The sequence below is a fragment of the Herpailurus yagouaroundi genome, unplaced genomic scaffold (genome assembly GCF_014898765.1).
Source record: "Herpailurus yagouaroundi ecotype Mexico unplaced genomic scaffold, PumYag 29, whole genome shotgun sequence".
NCBI classification, from domain to species: domain Eukaryota; kingdom Metazoa; phylum Chordata; class Mammalia; order Carnivora; family Felidae; genus Herpailurus; species Herpailurus yagouaroundi.
The window spans coordinates 34,879,036-34,899,527 of record NW_024412377.1 but is presented as its reverse complement, the minus strand read 5'-3'; the positions used below and the strand labels follow the sequence as shown (position 1 = coordinate 34,899,527).

The window sequence follows — 20,492 nt, the reverse complement described above, 5'->3', positions numbered from 1 at the left end:
AAGAAGAAGAAGAAGAAGAAGAAGAAGAAGAAGAAGAAGAAGAAGAAGAAGAAAGCCAGCATCTACAGATAGACATATTCCTAACTTCATCAAGAAAATCTGCATTTCTCCCAGGAAAAGATGATAATACACGAGACAAAATCAACAATTTCTATGACTCCCTTTCAGTTAAAAAAAAAAAAAAAACCCACTCAGAAACTAGAAAGGAAAAATAGGATAATCTACTGTCACTGTGTTAGCAAGAACACTTTGCTTCCCTTTAACTCAAACATGAGATTTGCATATGAAGCCCATGGTGAAAATTCAACAGATCACAGTAAAAAACTGAACTCTCTCAGTAAAACGTTCTCAGTAAAACGACGGAACTCTCTCTCACGTAAAGTCTGATATTCTGTTCACAAAATTACTTCAATAAAACACAAATTATAACTGAGAAACTATTCATATATGTTTAATTAAATATCTCCCATAAATCTTAAGTAGTTATTTTTCCCATGCAGTGTAACAGAAATCAACCTAAAACAACAATTTTTGTTATGTCCTCATGGATCAAAATCACATTTTAATTAGGTCAGAAACCGAAATTTCATTTGTCTCATCCCTTTTATTATCATTTTTTTCCATCCCTCTTAGTCCTCTCGCCTCACATCCTGCTTCTGTCAAACTACCCTATAGTCACGATGCTCCCCAACTTTGCATCCACCTCACCCTGGACTGATTTTCCAAGCTGTCTGGTTAATATAGGCTGGTCCGTGGGTAATAAGGGAGGTATGTCAGATTAATCATCCCTTCCCAAAGGAGAACTAAGACAGGAAAGCTATCTTTCTCTACTTCATTAGGATTGCCACTCATGTCCTAAACATTTGTGGTGATAGAAGGCATTACTAATACGTTAGACTTCTCACATGTGGACTGAATAAAAGAAAAACAATTTCTTTTTAAGAAAATCCTAAAAGATTCTTTAACACATCCATTCCTTGTGTAGGTCTGCAAATGTTTTAAGTGGCAAACGTATGACTGAAAGGGCGGCCCTGTACAATACCGGATAAGAAAATGGGAATCAGTGACCAAAATGAGACTTCATATGTGAAAATCAAAAAACAGAGCCAGTGATTTTTCTCATCTTCGATCTTCAATTCCTCGAAGATTACACTAAACATGGTAACATCTACATCACAGAAAAGCTGGTCCTACCACAAAATAGTATTTTGACTCTCTGTATTTGAAAAACACAGACTAGGGGCGCCTGGGTGGCGCAGTCGGTTAGGCGTCCGACTTCAGCCAGGTCACGATCTCGCGGTCCGTGAGTTCGAGCCCCGCATCAGGCTCTGGGCTGATGGCTCAGAGCCTGGAGCCTGTTTCCGATTCTGTGTCTCCCTCTCTCTCTGCCCCTCCCCCGTTCATGCTCTGTCTCTCTCTGTCCCAAAAATAAATAAACGTTGAAAAAAAAATTAAAAAAAAAAAAAAAAAGAAAAACACAGACTAACTATGGATTGCAGGAAGGCAGAGAGTGGGGAAGGAGTGAGAGAAGGAAGGAAGGAAGGAAGGAAGGAAGGGAGGGAGGAAGGAAGGAAAAAAAATGTAGCTGATGTTAAAATGTTAGATCCCCTTCTATCATCGGCTAAGTCTCTTCACCACTATTAATAGCTGGGACATTCAGGATTCAATCTTGTGTAGACACTCTGACTAGCTCTGATTAGTTCTAGGCACGTGGTTAGGCTTATTCTTATCATCTTCCCCAGAAAAAGTATAAGATAGACATCTAAAAGGGATTTTCATGAACAGACATTAACAGTTTTGTCAACATACATTAACTTTCAGGTGAACAAACTAACTTTATTTGATAATAGAGTTGGCTTGTCTCTCTGACTTATGATACTATGTCAATGAAACTGCTAGAGAACAGCTTCTCTACTCAAGAGGAAACAGGTATCCCTCCCCCCTGGGAGGACAGTCCTCCAGACAGTCTCTTTACTCCAAAATAGGGATCCAAAGATGCATAAGCCAGATACAAAGTACTGCAAGGGTTTGTCACCCACTGGCCCCACCTTTACATCCTTCAAACCCTTTATCCAAGGTCATGGGAATAATCTAGAATTGCAGAGTCCTCAACTTCCTCATTGTGTTCAAGATCCTCTCAAGGGCAGAGTCTAGGGCCCAAATGCCAAGTAACAGGGACAGCTACTGCCCTAATTCATATTTCAAAAAACGTATGGCTTTAGGAAAAAAACAATTTCAATAGTCTTTGCCATGAGAACAGGAGAGCGAACGCAGTCAAACATTAATCAGCCCACGGGATCACCACTGGGTCCCACTCACTCTACAAAGACCTCTTGAGATGTTTTTCTTCAGTCAGTGGGAACAAGAGAAACCAAAAGGTACAACCTGATGTGGTTCTAATGCTTTGTGTGACCTCCTTCCCCAAATCCAACCAGAAACAGGACTTCTGTTTTACCCCTTTAACAAAAATCCCGGAATTCGGTATAATAAAGTTTCCCTTTCCAAAATGGAGCTGTATTTAGGTTCAGTGCAACTAGGTAGCAAGACTAAGGCTAGAATAGGGTTTTGACAACTCAGTTTCTTTACCTGGGATTACATACGTAAAACTCCACTGTAAGAAAGTCATCTAAACGTCAGTCCTCTATTTTCCTTTCCTCTCACACACGTGCTGCAAACCAGGCACAATAAGCACTGACCTGACTTTCTTGCCCTGTTCAGCGAGCATCTTCACCAAGTCTGCGATGGGGTACTGCGCTTTGGCTGCACAGAGACCATAGCCTGCAAAGAACATGAAGGACACAGAAGAACGTGACTTTTATTTTGAAATCTTATAAACTACAATTTCTCCCTTGATCAAAACATATTTAAAAAAAATTTTTTTAATGTTTATTCATTTTTGAGAGAGAGAGACAGACTGTGAGTGGGGAGCACAGAGAGAGGGAGACAGAGAATCTGAAGCAGGCTCCAGGCTCTGAGCTGTCAGCACAGAGTCCGACACGGGGCTCGAATTCTCAGACCTCAAGATCATGACCTGAGCCGAAGTCAGACGCTTAACTGACTGAGCCACCCAGGCACCCCTTCAAAACATATTTTTAGGCCAAAAAAAAAGGGGCAATCTGTTAACAGGACTAGAAATGAAAGCAAACTTCTAGACTTGTCAAATCAATAGATTTCCTTTTTAGAAAACTCTTACGATAGCATGATAGAGTTAAAATCCTAATCTGAAGCCAATATATTACCTGTAATACCACAGAATTCTGGGGTAGGATTAAAGAAAAACTAAGCTAAACCTGAGAAAAATTAGGGATTGGGTCTAGGAGATTAAATGACTTGGTCAATGTCATGTCAATTGTTGGAGGTAAAATTAAGAACAAAAATGAGGTGTTGTGACTCCCAGATCAGGTCCTTTCTATTAGGTCATGTTACCTCACCTTATTGGAAATCACATGATTCTCAATGATTTTTTTAAATATTTACTGTTGATAAGAAAGAGATTAACATTTACTAGCATTTATTGAGTCTAATGAGTGAGATAGATACTTTCATACACTATTTCTAATTTAATACTCAGAGTAATCCCAAAAATGATCATTGAGAAAAAAATAACCAAGACTCAAAGATGACTAAAACATTTGTACAGAATCAGAGAAAGACATGGCGAGAACCCTCTACATCAGTTTGTAAAATCTCTATATGATTCCCAAAATATTAACCTAAGCCAAGGATTCTCACCATTTTTTACTTGGTAATCAGAGGGTTGTTTCTATGTTTCCATTACATTTTCAAAAAATAAGTAAGTTCCAATTCAATTTTTTTCCTGTTCTAAGAAACTGTATTAATACAATAAATTCCAGCAGCTCTTATAGGTTGTTTACTTTTCGCTTTTGGTTTTTTACCTGGAGTAATAATAATGCTATTAGCTTCACGAATCATGTCAATTGCATTGTCAAGGTTGATTTCTGTATGTGTGCCAGAAATTTCCATGGGTTTTCCACCAGCTGTCGAAGTGGTACCATAGCCTCCAAGAATCACATTAGCCAGGGAGCGATTCATTGCCTGGAGAACAAAATAAGCAGCTGTGAGAGTTTAATCTACATAACTTTTTGAAAGTTTTAATCTATGTAACTTACTGTATCCAATGTATACAATATTCACAATCACTTAAAGAGGTTTTTATTTGATCTAAAAAAAATCACATAGATCATATCTATAAAGTCAACTGCACACTGACATGTTTTCAATAAAAGTTAATTTTAAGAAAGAATTTAATGGAAAATTACCAGTAACATTAAGAAATTAATGAAATTCAGATCCAGTTATTACTGTCTGTGTTCTGATTAAGCAAGTTCTACCTCCATATATATTTCACCAGAGTGAAAGAGAACGATATCTATGAGAAATTTTACAAGGTGACTCTATAGATCTCTCAGGTGAATCCTGCTACCAGTTCCAACAGGGAGGAATCCAAAGGCTAGGAATTCACATCATTTAGGAGTCTGCTGCCCTCTGTCGTCAAGAAAACAAGAAATGCGGGAGTTGATACATTCTTCTTTTCCAAACCAACTACATACAGCTCCAGGAAGCAGTAACAGAAGTGACTGGATTCATCATTAGGTTCCTAAAATATTTTACTTCCAAAAAGGTAAACGAGTAAGTTCATACACCATTTCATTAAAACTTATACCCACCCTTTTAACTAAAAAAATAATCTTGGGGAAAAAAAAAATAAGAGGAAGGCATGCTCATTTACAATCATCCAACAATATGCCACACAAGTGAATCATGTGAAAAAATCACAGGTATGGTTTCTACAATAGTTCATTTGTAGACCTCTGGAGCTGTGGTGGTAAAAGACAAGAAGCAAATGCCTTTTAAGAATTCAAATCACTGCAGGGATGCCTGGGTGGCTCAGTCGGTTGGGCGTCTAATTCTTGGTTTGAGCTCAGATCACGATCTCACAGTTCGTGAGTTCTCGCCCACATCAGGCACTGTGCTGACAATGCAGAGCCTGCTTAGGATTCTCTGTCTCTACCTCCCTCTCAAAATAAATAAATAAGCTTAAAAAAATGCAAATCACTGTACATGAACAAAGCAGTCATTCTACATGATCAGCACTGGATTTCTCACTTCTGAAAGGGCTATAATAAACATATGATTGATCCAATGTGTATACCATGTAAAAGCTATATGAATGCAATCTATTACTTAAAAAAAAAAAAGACAATACTGTATTCTTTTTTTTTTTTTTTAACATCTTTTATTTTTTATTTTTGGGACAGAGAGAGAGCATGAACGGGGGAGGGGCAGAGAGAGAGGGAGACACAGAATCAGAAACAGGCTCCAGGCTCCGAGCCATCAGCCCAGAGCCTGACGCGGGGCTCAAACTCACGGACCGCAAGATCGTGACCTGGCTGAAGTCGGACGCTTAACCGACTGCGCCACCCAGGCGCCCCGACAATACTGTATTCTTAAAGAATGAAAAGCAACTGGGATTTCCAGGGACATGTAAACACACTAGGAGAAAAAAACATGACAACCCACACGAAGACAGCCCAGCCTGCTACCACCTTCATGCAGACTTGAACATACACGTCTGAAGTGGGACAGAGGTAGAGGCAGGGAGGACAAGGTGCAGAGGCAATGAACAGAGAGCCATACCTGACTAAAGGCGGCATATCAATAACATAAAGAGGATATATCCAAATGTTGCCAGAATTGTAATTATCCTTTTTGACCTAAGCTCACTTATCAGACACAGCATTCGCATTTTACAGAGCCCAAACTCTGGTAAACTTGTCTAAGATTATCACATACAAAATAAAGTCCAGAATATCTTTATATATTTATGAACAGACAAGAGGACCAGAGAAAAATTCATAATGGTTTTATTTAGGTATAGAGTCCCAATCTGACATAAAGATTTAAATTCTTAACCCAACCTCCTATACTTAAATCCAGGCTTTATTGAAAATCCAAATAGCCAGGCCTGAGACTTCCAAACATTCAACATTTGTTGATTTTGTTAATCCTTTCTAGTTTTGAATTAGAAGATTCTGAAATTAACAGAAATATGTTCCAGCAAATAAATGTTTGCCTTAAAAACTAAATCAAAGGAATGTGCATTGACTGATGAATGGATAAAGAAGATGTGGTATATATATACAATGGGATATTACTCAGCCATCAAAAAGAATGAAATCTTGCCATTTGCAACGACATGGATAGACCTAGAGTGTATTATGCTATGCGAAATAAATCAGTCAGAGAAAGACAACTACCATCTGATTTCACTCATATGTAGAATTGAAGAAACAAAACAGATGGACATAGATGAAGGGGAAAAAAGACAGAGAAAGAGAAACCATAAGAGATTCTTAACTACAGAAGATAAACTGCAGGTTGCTGGATGAAAGGTGAGTAAGGGGTGGGTTAAATAGGTGATGGGTATAAAAGAGGGTATGTGTGTTGAGCACTGGGTGTTATATGTAAGTGATGATCACTAAATTCTACTCCTGAAACCAATACTACACTGTATGTTACGTAACTAGAATTTAAATAAAAATTTGAAAGATTAAAAAACATTTGATTCAAAGGAGTATTTCAGACATAGAGATATTTCTGTCATAGATAACTTTTTTCTTGTTTTAAATTTTTTTAAGTGTTTATTTATTCGTGAGAGAGAGAGAGAGAGAGAGAGAGCATGAGCAGGGGAGGGGCAGAGAGAGAGAATCCACAGAATCCAAAGCAGCTCCAGGCTCGGAGCTGTCAGCACAGAGCCCGACACGGGGTTCGAACTCACAAACCACGAGATCATGACCTGAACTAAAGTCAGACATTCACCCGACTGAGCCACCCAGGTGCCCCAGCTCATAGATAATCTTTAAAAAGTGCAACACACAAAATGGTTCCATCACCTGCATCACTCAGTCCTGCAGAGGGACAGATGTACAAGGATATGACCACTTTACTCTAACTTGGTGTAAAAGGAACCATTCTTCTCTCCCTATAAAACTGAATGGAGGAGAAGAATTTCTGAGGACATTTAATTAATGTTTACCCACTTCTAATGGCATCTTCAGGAGAAAGAAAGGGAACCACACAGTGGTTTAACAATCAAAGTCAACTTGTTAAACACATATCCACAATTATATCACCATTAAGCTAATTCCATGTGGTCTCTTAAAAACTAAATTATTTTTCATCCCTGAATTTACCATTGCAACATCATATTTTCAACAAATGCTTAGGGTGTAGGGCTTTCTTTTGTTTGTTTCTTTCTTTCTTTTTTTTGCTTGCTCAAGTGATTAATGAGACTATCCTGGGCAGACTGAGGAGTTCCCAGCTCCCAAGACAAAGTATTCGCAACACTATCCAAGACTGTTCCTTTCAAGTTACTAAGCCCTATAATGAAAACTGTATGCTACATTAAAGAGACCCTTAATTCACATCATTCCAAGCAAACTATAAGAAATAAATCTGAAAACAAAAGAAAGGTCATAAAATAGACAAAACTAACGCAATAATAACATACAGTCCATTTACTATCATTTCTCATTTCAGTGCTTTGTGGGTGCCAAATAATGGACTGCAAAGCAAAAAAAGAAATTATTTTTGGTCTGGCTTTGATGTACTTCATTCTGTTCTATTTTCATTTGGAAATAAGCAACAAAGTACAAAAACCAGAAAATTCGGTCGGAAAATGCAGTTCCCCTTCTACAAGCGCTCTACCTCCCAGGCTGTTTGGACACAATCTCAAGTACATGGACTGTAAAATCACGAAGAGGTTAATGTCTATATGACTTCTAGACATAAAGCAAATTATTCACTTGAGCTGCTTCTTTGGACACTATCGATATTTTTCAGTTTAACATTGGGTATTGTATAACCACAGCATTCGGCTCAGAAGACACACAAGAGAAGAACTGTCAAAACAAAAATTCAATTTTCGGTATTACTGATTAGCCACTCGGGGAGCATTTCATTCCCTCTCACATAATAAAAGCACCCTGTTCCGGTTTGGACTTGCATGTTTCCTTTAATAAATAATAAAATAATGAAGCTACAACATACTAGTAATATTAATAGATATCGATATATGATAGTACATCTGTTACCATATGCTATCCAGAGAAGATTCCAAAATATGAAATGAGCTGACAAATATTTATCTAATGTTCACGTAACAAGTATTATACTCATCTGAGGTGCCAGGTGCTAGGTCAGGCTCCATAAACACAAAGGCAAACAGTAAATGACATCTTAAAATATCTTCCTTGTAAAATGAGAATAGTATCTCCTACCTCCGGAATTAGTGTGGGGATTAAACGAGCTAACATTTGTAAAGCACCCAGTTTTAATGCCCAATCACGAGCAGCTATTTCATTTTTATTTTTATTAGGAACCACTCTGAGCTGCTAAAGCATAGGCCACGAAGAAACAATTTTTTTGATAATAAAACAAGCACAAGCCAAGAATCAATGAAGATTAATGTGAAAAGTCAGGAATCAGGGCAATCTGGAAGGAGAGAAAATTTCTATCTTCAAAACTGAAAATTACAGCAGGGTTGTTTCTGTTGTTGCCTTGTTTGTTTCATAATAAGACATAGGACTGAAGAGAGTGTGAGAAAACTAGCTCCCCACGCATCACTGATGAGAGCTAAGACTGGACAGTCCTTTGTGGACATCAATTCATAGATATTGAGAGCCAACAGAAAGCTCTTACTCCCTTTGACCAAGTAATTGTACTTACAAAAAGGTCAGCTAAAGGAAAAAATCAAAATGCACAAGGAGGTATACTGAAGAAAAAAACAAAAACCAATACTATGGACTTGGATAAATTATGGCATATCTATGTGATACAACAGGCAGACACCAAAAATTATTAGAAAATCATTGGTGAGAACATTGAACAACACAGAATATATTTGAACATAGGTATATGGGAAAATACTGGAATTAGAATATTAAATTTTAAGAGTTAAGTGGTAATGGCATTGCAAATGATTTTATGTATTTATCCTTTTCTACTTTCTTCCAAATTTCCCACATTAAGCATCTTTTATTTTTGTAATTGAATAGTATTTTCTAAAAATTTAAAGCTTCGGCTGTCCTTGAATCCAAATTAATTTGAGTTGCTATTATAAACAGAGTATCAGTCTGATCCAGAGTGACACTTAGGGTCACAGACAGCTGTAAGAATACCCTGTTAGCCTTATACGGTACAGGAATAAAAAATATCTGTGAAATGCTGACAGTAAATGACATGCCTGACGTGGTAGGAATAGAAAGAAAAAAAAGAAAAACCAGATCAAGAAATATGAAAGAAGAGAAAAGCATAAGACAAAGATGATAGAGTCACAGAAGTACACATAGAAAAAAGTATTTTCAACAACTGCCTCTTACTACCTTATTCTGGTTACTGTCATAGAATTGCTACTGTAAGTTTCTGTAGTTACTATAACCAACAATAATAAAAGAAACTAGATGAAGAAGGGAATGGGAAGGAAATTAAAAAAAGACACACAGAAATTTGGGAAATACTACTGATAAGATTTAAGAACCTAAATAAAACCATTTAAGGAAAAAAAAAAATGATAAAGCCAAGAAAGACCCATGAGGATGCTCTAAGAACTAGACATAAGTACTCCTCACCTCTCCCCAGATCAGTATGCCACTGGCTTTGTTAAAATTTAAGTCTTCCCGTGTAATTTTAAAATCAGTATTTTGACCAACAAGTTTAAGTAATGATGAAAATCTGCTGCCCCCTCCTGGTCATTCAAATTCACCAAACAAAGCAAAGTCAAACTAAGAGTTCATTTTTAAATGCTAAGTGAAATAAGTCAGTCAGAGAAAGACAAATACCATACGATTTCATTCATATGTGGAACATAAGTAACAAAACAGATGAACAAAGGAAAAAAAGAGACACAAACCAAGAAACAGACTCTTAACTACAGAGAACAAACTGATGGTTACCAGGGGGGAGGTGGGTGGGGACGGGTGTACAGGTGAAGGGGATGAAGAGTAAACTTACCATGACGAGCACTGACTAATGTGCAGAACTGTTGAATCACTATACTGTACACCCAAAACTAATAGAACACTGTATATAATCATACTGGAATCAAACAAAAAACTTAATTTAAAAAAAGTTCATTTTTTGAGAAAACTATCTCTAATACAAGTGAATACATTTTTCCTTGTTCACAAACATTTGTTTTTTGTCTTTTAATTTTTTTAATGTTTATTTATTTTGACAGACAGGGAGAGAGAGTGCAAGCAGGGGAGGGACAAAGACAGAGAGAGAGAGAGAGAGAGAGAGAGAGAAAGAGAGAGAGAGAGAGAAAGAGACAGAGAGAGAAAGAGAGAGAGAGAGAGAGAGAGAGAGAGAGAGAGAGAGAGAAAGAGAGAGAGAGAGAATCCCAAGCAGGCTCTGTGCTGCCAACACAGTGTCCTCCCTGGGGCTCAAACTCATGGACTGTGAGATCATGACCTGAGCCAAAATCAACAGTTGGATGCTTAACCAACTGAGCCAACCAGATGCCCCAAACATTTGTGTTTTTTTAAACCCCAAAGCCTGACACCTTTCAAGCAGGAGACACAAGCTTCCACCTTTCCAAATTCCCTGAACAACCTGGAAGATTTCATTTTAAAACCTCTTCCTTTCTTTGAACTTGGGCTATCAAATCCTTTGTTTTACAATATGGCCAAAGAAAACTAATTTTTTTTACTATAAAAAGATAACCTCAGCATTCAATTTACAAAGAGATTTTCAGTGAAAACATTTGAGAAATTCTGAGTTATAAAATAAGGGTGGGTCTTTTTTAAATATTGTAATAAAAGCATGGAGGCAGAATAAATGTCCTTTTTCTGCCTGAATTATTAATCAGCAGAGCCACATTCTGATGTCACTCCATTTCACACTTGCCCTTTCACAGTCATTCAGAACTGTTAGAGAATAGTATCTATCATCTGAAAACATTTTCTAGTCAAACCTTTAATTATTTGCAGGATATCTTCTTGCCATCCAGAAGAGAATTAGAAACAAAAAGGAAGCTAAGAAGTATTTGTTTTCTTAATTTTTTTTGCTTTTTTAAAAAAGATCATGCTGACCACAAAACTTCAAGATAGGCACTCTCACAGATGACCAGTGGGAGTGTTAATTGAAGCAAGCTTTCCGGAAACAACACAGCAATAAGTAGAAAGAACTGATAAAAACGAGCATACTCTTTCACTTCGAAGAATCGATCCAAAGACAAAAATCAGAGGTGCCCAAGATGTATTTTCTACAAAGAAAAATTAAAACTCAAACAATATAATTTTTATAGGGAAATATTAAATAAATTTTATATATCCATATGATGGATTTATATGAAGTCCATTAAAATATTAGTTAAAAATCACTTTTAATAAGGAAATGGCAAGAGGGGTGCCTGCGTGGCTCAGTTGGTTAACCAACCGACTTCGGCTCAGGTCATAATCTCACAGTTCATGAGTTCGAGCCCCACGTCAGGCTCTGTGCTGACAGCTCAGAGCCTGGAACCTGCTTCGGATTCTGTGTCTCCCTCTCTCTCTGCCCCTCCCCTGCTCTCACACGTGCGCTCTCTCTCTCTCTCTAAAAAATAAACAGAAATTATTTATTTAAAAAATAATACTCAAAATAATAAAATGACCAGAATATAGTAAGATGAAAAGAATAAAATGTAAAACAGTATACAATATGATCAGACAAGTAAATACACGGGTATGTAAAAGAGAAAAAAAAAAGAGAATACAAGAGATAGACCGAAATCTTAAATGCTTATCTCCAGCTGGAGGGAGTCGGAAGATTTTTTTATCTTTATATTTAATTTTCCTAATTATCTACACTTGGGTGCTTTAAAAGCAGTCTTGCAAATTTATTCAGATGAAACACTCTGAGATTTCTACTGAAGAAAATAGGAACGGACACAGTCGTTTCTACTGCAAATAAAAGAAATACCAAACACATCCTTATTTTGAGAACACCATGTCTTTTTTGTGCACACACGTTTCTTACCACACACATGATGTAGGACAGGATGGCACCAGAGGAGCCTATGAGTGCGCCCACGATGGTCAGCAGGTTGTTGTTGAGCAGGAAGCCCTCCGCGCACAGGGCCCAGCCTGAGTAGCTGTTCAGCACGGTGATGACGACGGGCATGTCTGCACCCCCGATAGCAGCTGTCAAAGTCACACCCTACGATGAAAACCAGAGCAGAACCAAAATTAATACGATAAAAATAAAACCTCTGACACTGGACATCTTGGTTCTTAGTGATTCTGGTGTTCCAATTAACCTACTTCCCTTGAAGTTCTCCTGCCAGTAACAACCAAGTGCCTCCTATCCAGTCAGCTCTCCAGCAGATGTACCAAGTGAGAACACTGAACCACCTCCCCATCCCTAAATATCCCTAAGTCCCTAAAAGGCAGTGATGAAAAGCAGGCAGAAACTAGAGAGGGGTCTGCACTTGGAAAAAGGTGAGAGCACTGAGTGAATTTTATGGTTTTTATGGTTAGTCTAAGGGCAGGCACCTGCTCGTGCCAGGAGAAAGAGCTGAAACTAAATCATAAGCCCACAGTCTCACTAGTTTGAAGATCCAAGGACAGGATTTAGGGTGACTAAGGCAGCTGGAAAGGCAGAAGGCAAACTGCAAAGGAGCAGGCTGAAGAGAGGGAGCCCCAAACTCTATATATAAACTCGGCCCAAATATCTGGCTCACTCTTTATGCATTACGCATTGATCTAATAACAGATTTCAGCAACCACCCCCCACCCCCCGCAATCATAGGTGAGCCAGATTTGAAATCTGAAGGCAGCCAAGTTAGCTGCCTACAAAAATAAATTAAAAAATAATGATCAATACTCTTTGGAGGAATACAACAGAATCCAAAGTCTGTCTAGTGCAACCCCAAATCACTAAACACAGGAAAGGAATAACATGATGGGGAAGAAGAGTTTTGCTTTTTATTCCACATGCTCCCACATATGTTGAGTTTAAGATGTGAATGTATTCACAGGGTACTTAATTAAGTCAAAAGCAATTAAAATAGTCCACAAAATATTTTATCTTACTCAGACATCCTTATAAAAGCATAAAGTAGCTCTTAAATATCAAATTCATTTCTTCTCAAAAATAGTAATTCTTGGGCGCCTGGGTGGCGCAGTGGGTTAAGCGTCCGACTTCAGCCAGGTCACGATCTCGCGGTCCGTGAGTTCGAGCCCCGCGTCGGGCTCTGGGCTGATGGCTCAGAGCCTGGAGCCTGCTTCCGATTCTGTGTCTCCCTCTCTCTCTGCCCCTCCCCCGTTCATGCTCTGTGTCTCTCTGTCCCAAAAATAAATAAACGTTGAAAAAAAAAAATTTTTTTTTTAAATAGTAATTCTTAAAATTTTCTATTTCTATGCTATTGGTTTTATTTTGAGACTTTTTTTTACCTCTTCTGCTCTCCTGAATAAAAAAAAAAAAAATGTCAAAACTACTCTTCATTGGTTTAAAATAAAACAAAAATCAGTGCTATATAATCCTGAAAAAAATTGGATTGTCAGTAGTCATAAAAAGAATTTTAAGTTACTTTTCAGACTTCTAAAGTTTCTTGGTCAAAATCAGTCCTTTTAGGATTACATAATAATAAGTATTATTTTAACACTGTAAATCATGAATCAAGCAGCCAATATGTGTTTCATAAGCAATTACTATATGTCTAATTTTGTGCTAAGCACTACAAATTATTTTAAAAACTTAAAACATTAACCTTGTCTATAAGGTTGACTCCAGACTAGACAAATAAGGGAATCAGTGAATAACAGAGAGCTGTTTGCAAAGGCTTCATACACTGATATAATGAAATGCTACACTGTAGCACATGGCCAACTAGAGAATGCTGTATGTATCAATATACTAAATACAAAAATCAGAGAGGAAGAGGAGGACCAAACCTACCATGAAAGAAAGGCTTTGCTGAACTCCCCCCACTGAGCCCAGAGGATTTATGAACTGCATTCCATTTTATATACTGTGGTTATTTAACTTGGTATCCTAGTTTCCAATAAATGTTAGCACAACTAATTGGCAGAGAATACCTTCCACTTATCGCATAAAACCCAAAGCATTATTCTGTGGGCCCTGTCACAACAGGGAGGCTCCTAACGAATGGTATTGAAAACACTTGGCTTTTTAAAATTCCCTATTCACCTGGCACAAAAACAGACACATAGATCAATGGAATAGAATAGAAACCCCAGAACTAGACCCACAAACGTATGGCCAACTCATCTTTGACAAAGCAGGAAAGAACATCCAATGGAAAAAAGACAGTCTCTTTAACAAATGGTGCTGGGAGAACTGGACAGCAACATGCAGAAGGTTGAAACTAGACCACTTTCTCACACCATTCACAAAAATAAACTCAAAATGGATCAAGGACCTGAATGTGAGACAGGAAACCATCAAAACCTTAGAGGAGAAAGCAGGAAAAGACCTCTCTGACCTCAGCCGTAGCAATCTCTTACTCGACACATCCCCAAAGGCAAGGGAATTAAAAGCAAAAGTGAATTACTGGGACCTTATGAAGATAAAAAGCTTCTGCACAGCAAAGGAAACAACCAACAAAACGAAAAGGCAACCAACGGAATGGGAAAAGATATTTGCAAATGACATATCGGACAAAGGGCTAGTATCCAAAATCTATAAAGAGCTCACCAAACTCCACACCCGAAAAGCAAATAACCCAGTGAAGAAATGGGCAGAAAACATGAATAGACACTTCTCTAAAGAAGACATCCGGATGGCCAACAGGCACATGAAAAGATGTTCAGCGTCGCTCCTTATCAGGGAAATACAAATCAAAACCACACTCAGATATCACCTCACGCCAGTCAGAGTGGCCAAAATGAACAAATCAGGAGACTATAGATGCTGGAGAGGATGTGGAGAAACGGGAACCCTCTTGCACTGTTGGTGGGAATGCAAATTGGTGCAGCCGCTCTGGAAAGCAGTGTGGAGGTTCCTCAGAAAATTAAAAATAGACCTACCCTATGACCCAGCAATAGCACTGCTAGGAATTTATCCAAGGGACACAGGAGTACTGATGCATAGGGGCACTTGTACCCCAATGTTCATAGCAGCACTCTCAACAATAGCCAAATTATGGAAAGAGCCTAAATGTCCATCAACATTTAGAATGGATAAAGAAATTGTGGTTTATATACACTATGGAATACTACGTGGCAATGAGAAAAAATGAAATATGGCCTTTTGTAGCAACGTGGATGGAACTGGAGAGTGTGATGCTAAGTGAAATAAGCCATAATATGGTTTCACTCTTATGTGGATCCTGAGAAACTGAACAGGAACCCATGGGGGAGGGGAAGGAAAAAAAAAAAAAAAGAGGTTAGAGTGGGAGAGAGCCAAAGCATAAGAGACTGTTGAGAGCTGAGAGCAAACTGAGGGTTGATGGGGGGTGGGAGGGAGGAGAGGGTGGGTGATGGGTATTGAGGAGGGCACCTTTTGGGATGAGCACTGGGTGTTGTATGGAAACCAATTTGACAATAAATTTCATATAAAAAAAAAAAATAAAATAAAATAAAATAAAATTCCCTATTCACCAACACACTGATCCAGTGAAAAGACCCCAGAACAATAAATGTGTCACATGACAACTTTGGAAGCAACCATTACGTGGAAAGAAAGAGTGGATTTTTCTTCTTGCACTTTTCTGTGTTTTCCAAATTCTAAACAGAACACATGACATCATTTTGAAACATGTTTATTCCATCAAGGGTCTTGAAGAGATAGAAATATGATTAGACTGTAATCAAACAAAATACTGCCAGTTCCTCACTGAGTGCATGCTTTCCATCTCTGACTTTTTTTTTTTTAATTTTTTTTTTTCCAACGTTTATTTTTGGGACAGAGAGAGACAGAGCATGAACGGGGGAGGGTCAGAGAGAGAGAGGGAGACACAGAATCGGAAGCAGGCTCCAGGCTCTGAGCCATCAGCCCAGAGCCTGACGCGGGGCTCAAACTCACGGACCGCGAGATCGTGACCTGGCTGAAGTCGGACGCTTAACCGACTGCGCCACCCAGGCGCCCCCCATCTCTGACTTCTTACCATGACAGCAGAGAGAGCCGACACAGAGCCCAGACAGGTGATGCCGGTGGTAAAGCTAGGGTCCATCATGAACGGGACGATTCCACCCACACTAGCAGCCAACAGGCCTGCATTAAGTAAGTGCCTTCCAGGAAGCAGGAGAGGGGCAGATTTCAGGATACCTAGGACCAAGGGCATGTCAGTTAGAACCTAGCACGTGTCATTAAATTAAAACAACAACAACAACAACAACAACAACAACAACACACACACACACACACGTGTGTGTCATTTAATCCTAAGCTACCAAAATTTAGTATCAGCATAAAAAAAGGACCTGAAACATAAAAGCAAATTAGGGCTCTTAGATGTAACAAACGTTAACAGAAGTAGGAAAAGTATGGCTCAACTTAACTGTTCTTTACTTTGATCACACAACAATTTTACTCTTTGTCACAAAATCTTAAAAAATTACTTTTTTCCCATATGACCGACACACAAGTTGTTAAGTGTGGTTTCATTTATTTAAAACTTCAAAACAGAGTCCTAGCACATTAGCATTTCTGACTCTATCAACTGAGCCCAAGGGAGCAGAGCCCTGGTTTGCTACTTGTTTTTAAAAACAAAGCATGAGACAAGAACATTGTAGGCTTGAAGTTCTTTTGGGATTTTAAGTTCCATGGAAGTTTCCTATTTAATTTTAATGACTTGATTACTGAGAGGCCAGACCAGATTTTTATATCATAAACTAGTTTCTATATAGACTCACTTTTTCATGAAAACACTGAAAACAGCCTATGTGAGGTTTGGGTTTTTTGTTGTTTTTTTTTACCCCCACTTCTATTTTCCTGGCTGACTTCGGCAGTAGCAGAAGATGCCATGCTACAGCTGTAAAATGTGTATCTGTTTTCAGAATCAGTACTGCATAGTGATCACACCAGCTTATTCAATAAGCTGCTCTCTATTCTGGAAAACGTATAAAGTGCATTCTTGTGAACTCTACAGAGGATCTCTAAGGGTTACGAAGATGTTGTTTTGTTCACATTTATCATCAAATGTCAACTAGTCCCTCTACACAAATTTCTGTGCACTTGTTTCCTCCGTTGGCTGTCTACAGAAGGAACAGCTTCAAAGCCTTAGGAGATCTGGAAGGCTCAAATAAAGGAAAGCCACCATGATGTGGAGGAGGGGGTCTTTTATATATTTGAGCGCTACCTGAATTCTTCACCTAACAGCTTTGACAGTTAAGCCATTTTCTAAAATTGAAATGGACCCCGAAACAAGAGATATTTACACTGAATAATATAGGTAGGTGCTAAATCACTTACCCTGCAGTTTTCCGTAGGCAACAAGAGAGCCACTGAACGTGACACCTCCGATGTAAGTACCGAGGTAGGCCACGATCTTGGTGAGATTTGCTGCTGCGTCCACAGCAAAATGTGGGTATTCTACAATGTACTCAGCTATGCAAGTAAGCACCGCTGCCAAGCCCACTAAACTGTGGAAAGCAGCAACTAACTGAGGTAAATCAGAAATCTGGATGCGTTTGGCAATTGTCAGTCCTGTTGGGAAATGAAGGTCAAAGAGATATTAAAACTCAACACAGCTTTGAGAAGCAACTCTGATAAAGCCCATGCCTGAACATTATTCAGCCATAAAGAAAGATAGAAATCTTGCCGTTTGTGAAAATATTGATGAACCTTGAGGGTATCATGCTAGGTGAAATGAGTCAGACAGAGAAAGGCAAATACCATATGATCTCACTTGCATATGAAACCTAAAACAAAAAAACAACCAAGCTCATGATACAGAGAACAGACTGGTGGTTGCCAGAGGCAGGGGAAGGGGGACGGGCAAAATGGGTGAAGATTCCAGGCTCAAAATAAGTCGTGGGGATGTAACATACAGCATGGTGACGATTATTAATAATACTGTATAGTGTATTTGAAAGTTGCTAAGAAAGTAGATCTTAAAAGTTCTATCACAAGGGGCCCCTGGATAACTCAGTCGGTCGGGCGTCCAACTCTTGATTTTGGCTCAGGTCACGATCCCAGGGTCATGGGATCAAACCCCACATCCAGCTCTGTGCTAAGCACAGAGCCTAATTAAGATTCTCTCTCTCCCCCCCTGCCTGCCAGTCTCCCCTGCTCACGCTCTCTCTCTAAAATAAAATTAAAAAAAAAAAAAAAGTTCTCAGCACAAGAAAAAGAAAAAATTCTGCAACTATGTACGGTGACAGATATTTGCTACACTTACTGTGATTATTTTGCAATATACACAAATACTGACTCATTATTTCATACATCTGAAACTAATACAATGTATGCCGATTCTACCTCAATTTTTTGGGTATACACATTTAACGGTTTCCCATCATTATCACTAATAAGTATTTACCTGCTTCCTCATATGGGCTAAATATTCTCTCACAGGGACTATACAGAAGGTAAGGACGCTGGCTATGTATACCCTTTCAAAATAGCAGGCTTTCTCAACACACAGTCCAATTCCAAAACCCAACACACAGCACTGACACCTGCCTCTTCCCTCACAACCTGCAAACACTCCCCTGACTAACGCTTCTTCACATGCCTTTACATCCCCCTACTGCAAGAATAACTCAAGCTCTCTTCTCCAAAAGCCAATATTTGCTCCTGAGCACACAAGAAACAGCTGGAATTTGAAGAAGGCTTAGGTTTTCAGGGTGGTGGGTGGGAGCAAAGGTGAACACATGCAAATAGCTGGGTAGAGTAATCGTGCAAATGAGGAGACTCTTGAACTCCTGCCTGGTTCTAGGCAGGTGGTACAGGAGTGCCTCTCAGAATACTTGCTAAGATCCTGTCTAAAAGTTTTTCTGCCATGAACCTACAACACATTTTGCTTCCAGTTCCTTTCCAGGGACTATTGAGAAAGGACACAAAGCATTCCTGCGAAAGTACAAAAGGAGGTCTAAAGCTACTGTTATGCTGGTAAATATATAACCACCAGCTCCTTGGGATAAAAACACGTGCCTGTGCCTGTTAGAAGTATGTACATGAGTTTTCACTGATATAAAGGTATAGAGCACACAAGTTTCAAATAACAAAACATATAGTACTCCCTACTGTAAACTCCATGTAGCCAACTGACGTTCACAGAATGCATTTGTTGACTTTTACCCACTCTTGTGTCTGTCACCAACCTAGTGGTTGCAACTGATGAATGAGTGTGGTTCCCATGGGAATGTTGGCTGACATTTTTGTCTGCATTAACAAGTAAGACAAAACTGAAAGATGCATGTGAGAACCTCACTCATTATCAACAATGTGAGCAGCTGCTTCACTAAATCGGATGATAGTTTTCAAACACTATGAGGATATTTGCTCAGTTTTTGTGATATTCACCACGTAATGGCTATAGACACAGCACACTTTTGAATTTAAGCTGCATTATTAATATTTTCTCCACCACTTTCTCAGGACTGGACAATCAACAAAACAATAAATGAAACCCAGATATGTTAGTATCTGTTGATTTCCACCGTGTAAATGCAACCATCATGATCAATTTCTAACTATCAAGGTTATGTCATTAACTATGGAGCTGGGAAGCCATGGACAGAAGCCCACCTTTACACGGTATTCCTAAAAACAGATAATAAACATGGGTAATCTCAAGAGCATAGAAAATAAGCTCGAATAAATTAGAAAGTTATAAATAATATAATTACCTTTGTTTCTAATATAATGTATTTTATTTTGGTGAAAAGTCATCAAGTTGGTATAATTCTCATTCAAATACAAACATTTTAAAACATTTAACACTGAGTAAGTACATCAACTGCACCAAAAGAGTGAGCTAAAAAATGGGCTTGGGTTCCCATAAAGGTAGAAACCTGCCAAGTGCTTACCAATGGTACCGCCCAAAGCCATTGCTCCAGACATCTGGGCTAACAATTCTGGGGATGGGTTTAGTCCTCCGAGAGTGGCTGCCAGGCCTCCAGCCACCCCAATCATGCCCAATGCATTGCCAAGACGAGCTGTTCCCTGGGTGGAAAGGCCGGCCAGGGCACCAACACAGCACAGACCTGAGCCCAGATACATGATCTTTGCAAACAAAAGAGAAGAGCAGAGAGAAAGAGAGAGACAGAAAGACTATCAAAACTTTCAGTCTATTAGCACAGGGAGGACTTCTCTTGAGGAAACGTGATTTCCTAAGAACAACTTTAAATTCAGATAATAGAGGGACAAATATGACTTCTTCTTTGAATATTTCAATATATCTTTCTATCCATTAGGGATATTAACAAATTAAATACCTGAAATTCTACTTGCAGTTATACCACTTAGGTAAATTGGTTTCTTTTGTATTGGATGGCATGCACAAATGCATACAGAAGTACCTAAGT

General features: G+C 38.7%; 1 protein-coding gene across 6 annotated transcripts in view; it reads right to left on the bottom strand.

Annotated features, from left to right (window-relative positions):
- The window catches only part of NNT (nicotinamide nucleotide transhydrogenase), a 97,911-nt gene that overhangs the window by 21,184 nt on the left and 56,235 nt on the right, over positions 1 to 20,492 (bottom strand). For all 6 annotated transcript variants that reach the window (XM_040496622.1, XM_040496640.1, XM_040496631.1 and 3 more), the window contains 6 exons: positions 19,995 to 20,190; positions 17,434 to 17,667; positions 16,127 to 16,287; positions 12,037 to 12,216; positions 3,897 to 4,056; positions 2,697 to 2,778 (listed from right to left, as the gene is read on the bottom strand). In XM_040496622.1, the coding sequence (XP_040352556.1) occupies positions 2,697 to 2,778; positions 3,897 to 4,056; positions 12,037 to 12,216; positions 16,127 to 16,287; positions 17,434 to 17,667; positions 19,995 to 20,190 (1,013 nt within the window). The remainder of the gene's footprint in view (positions 1 to 2,696; positions 2,779 to 3,896; positions 4,057 to 12,036; positions 12,217 to 16,126; positions 16,288 to 17,433; positions 17,668 to 19,994; positions 20,191 to 20,492) is intronic.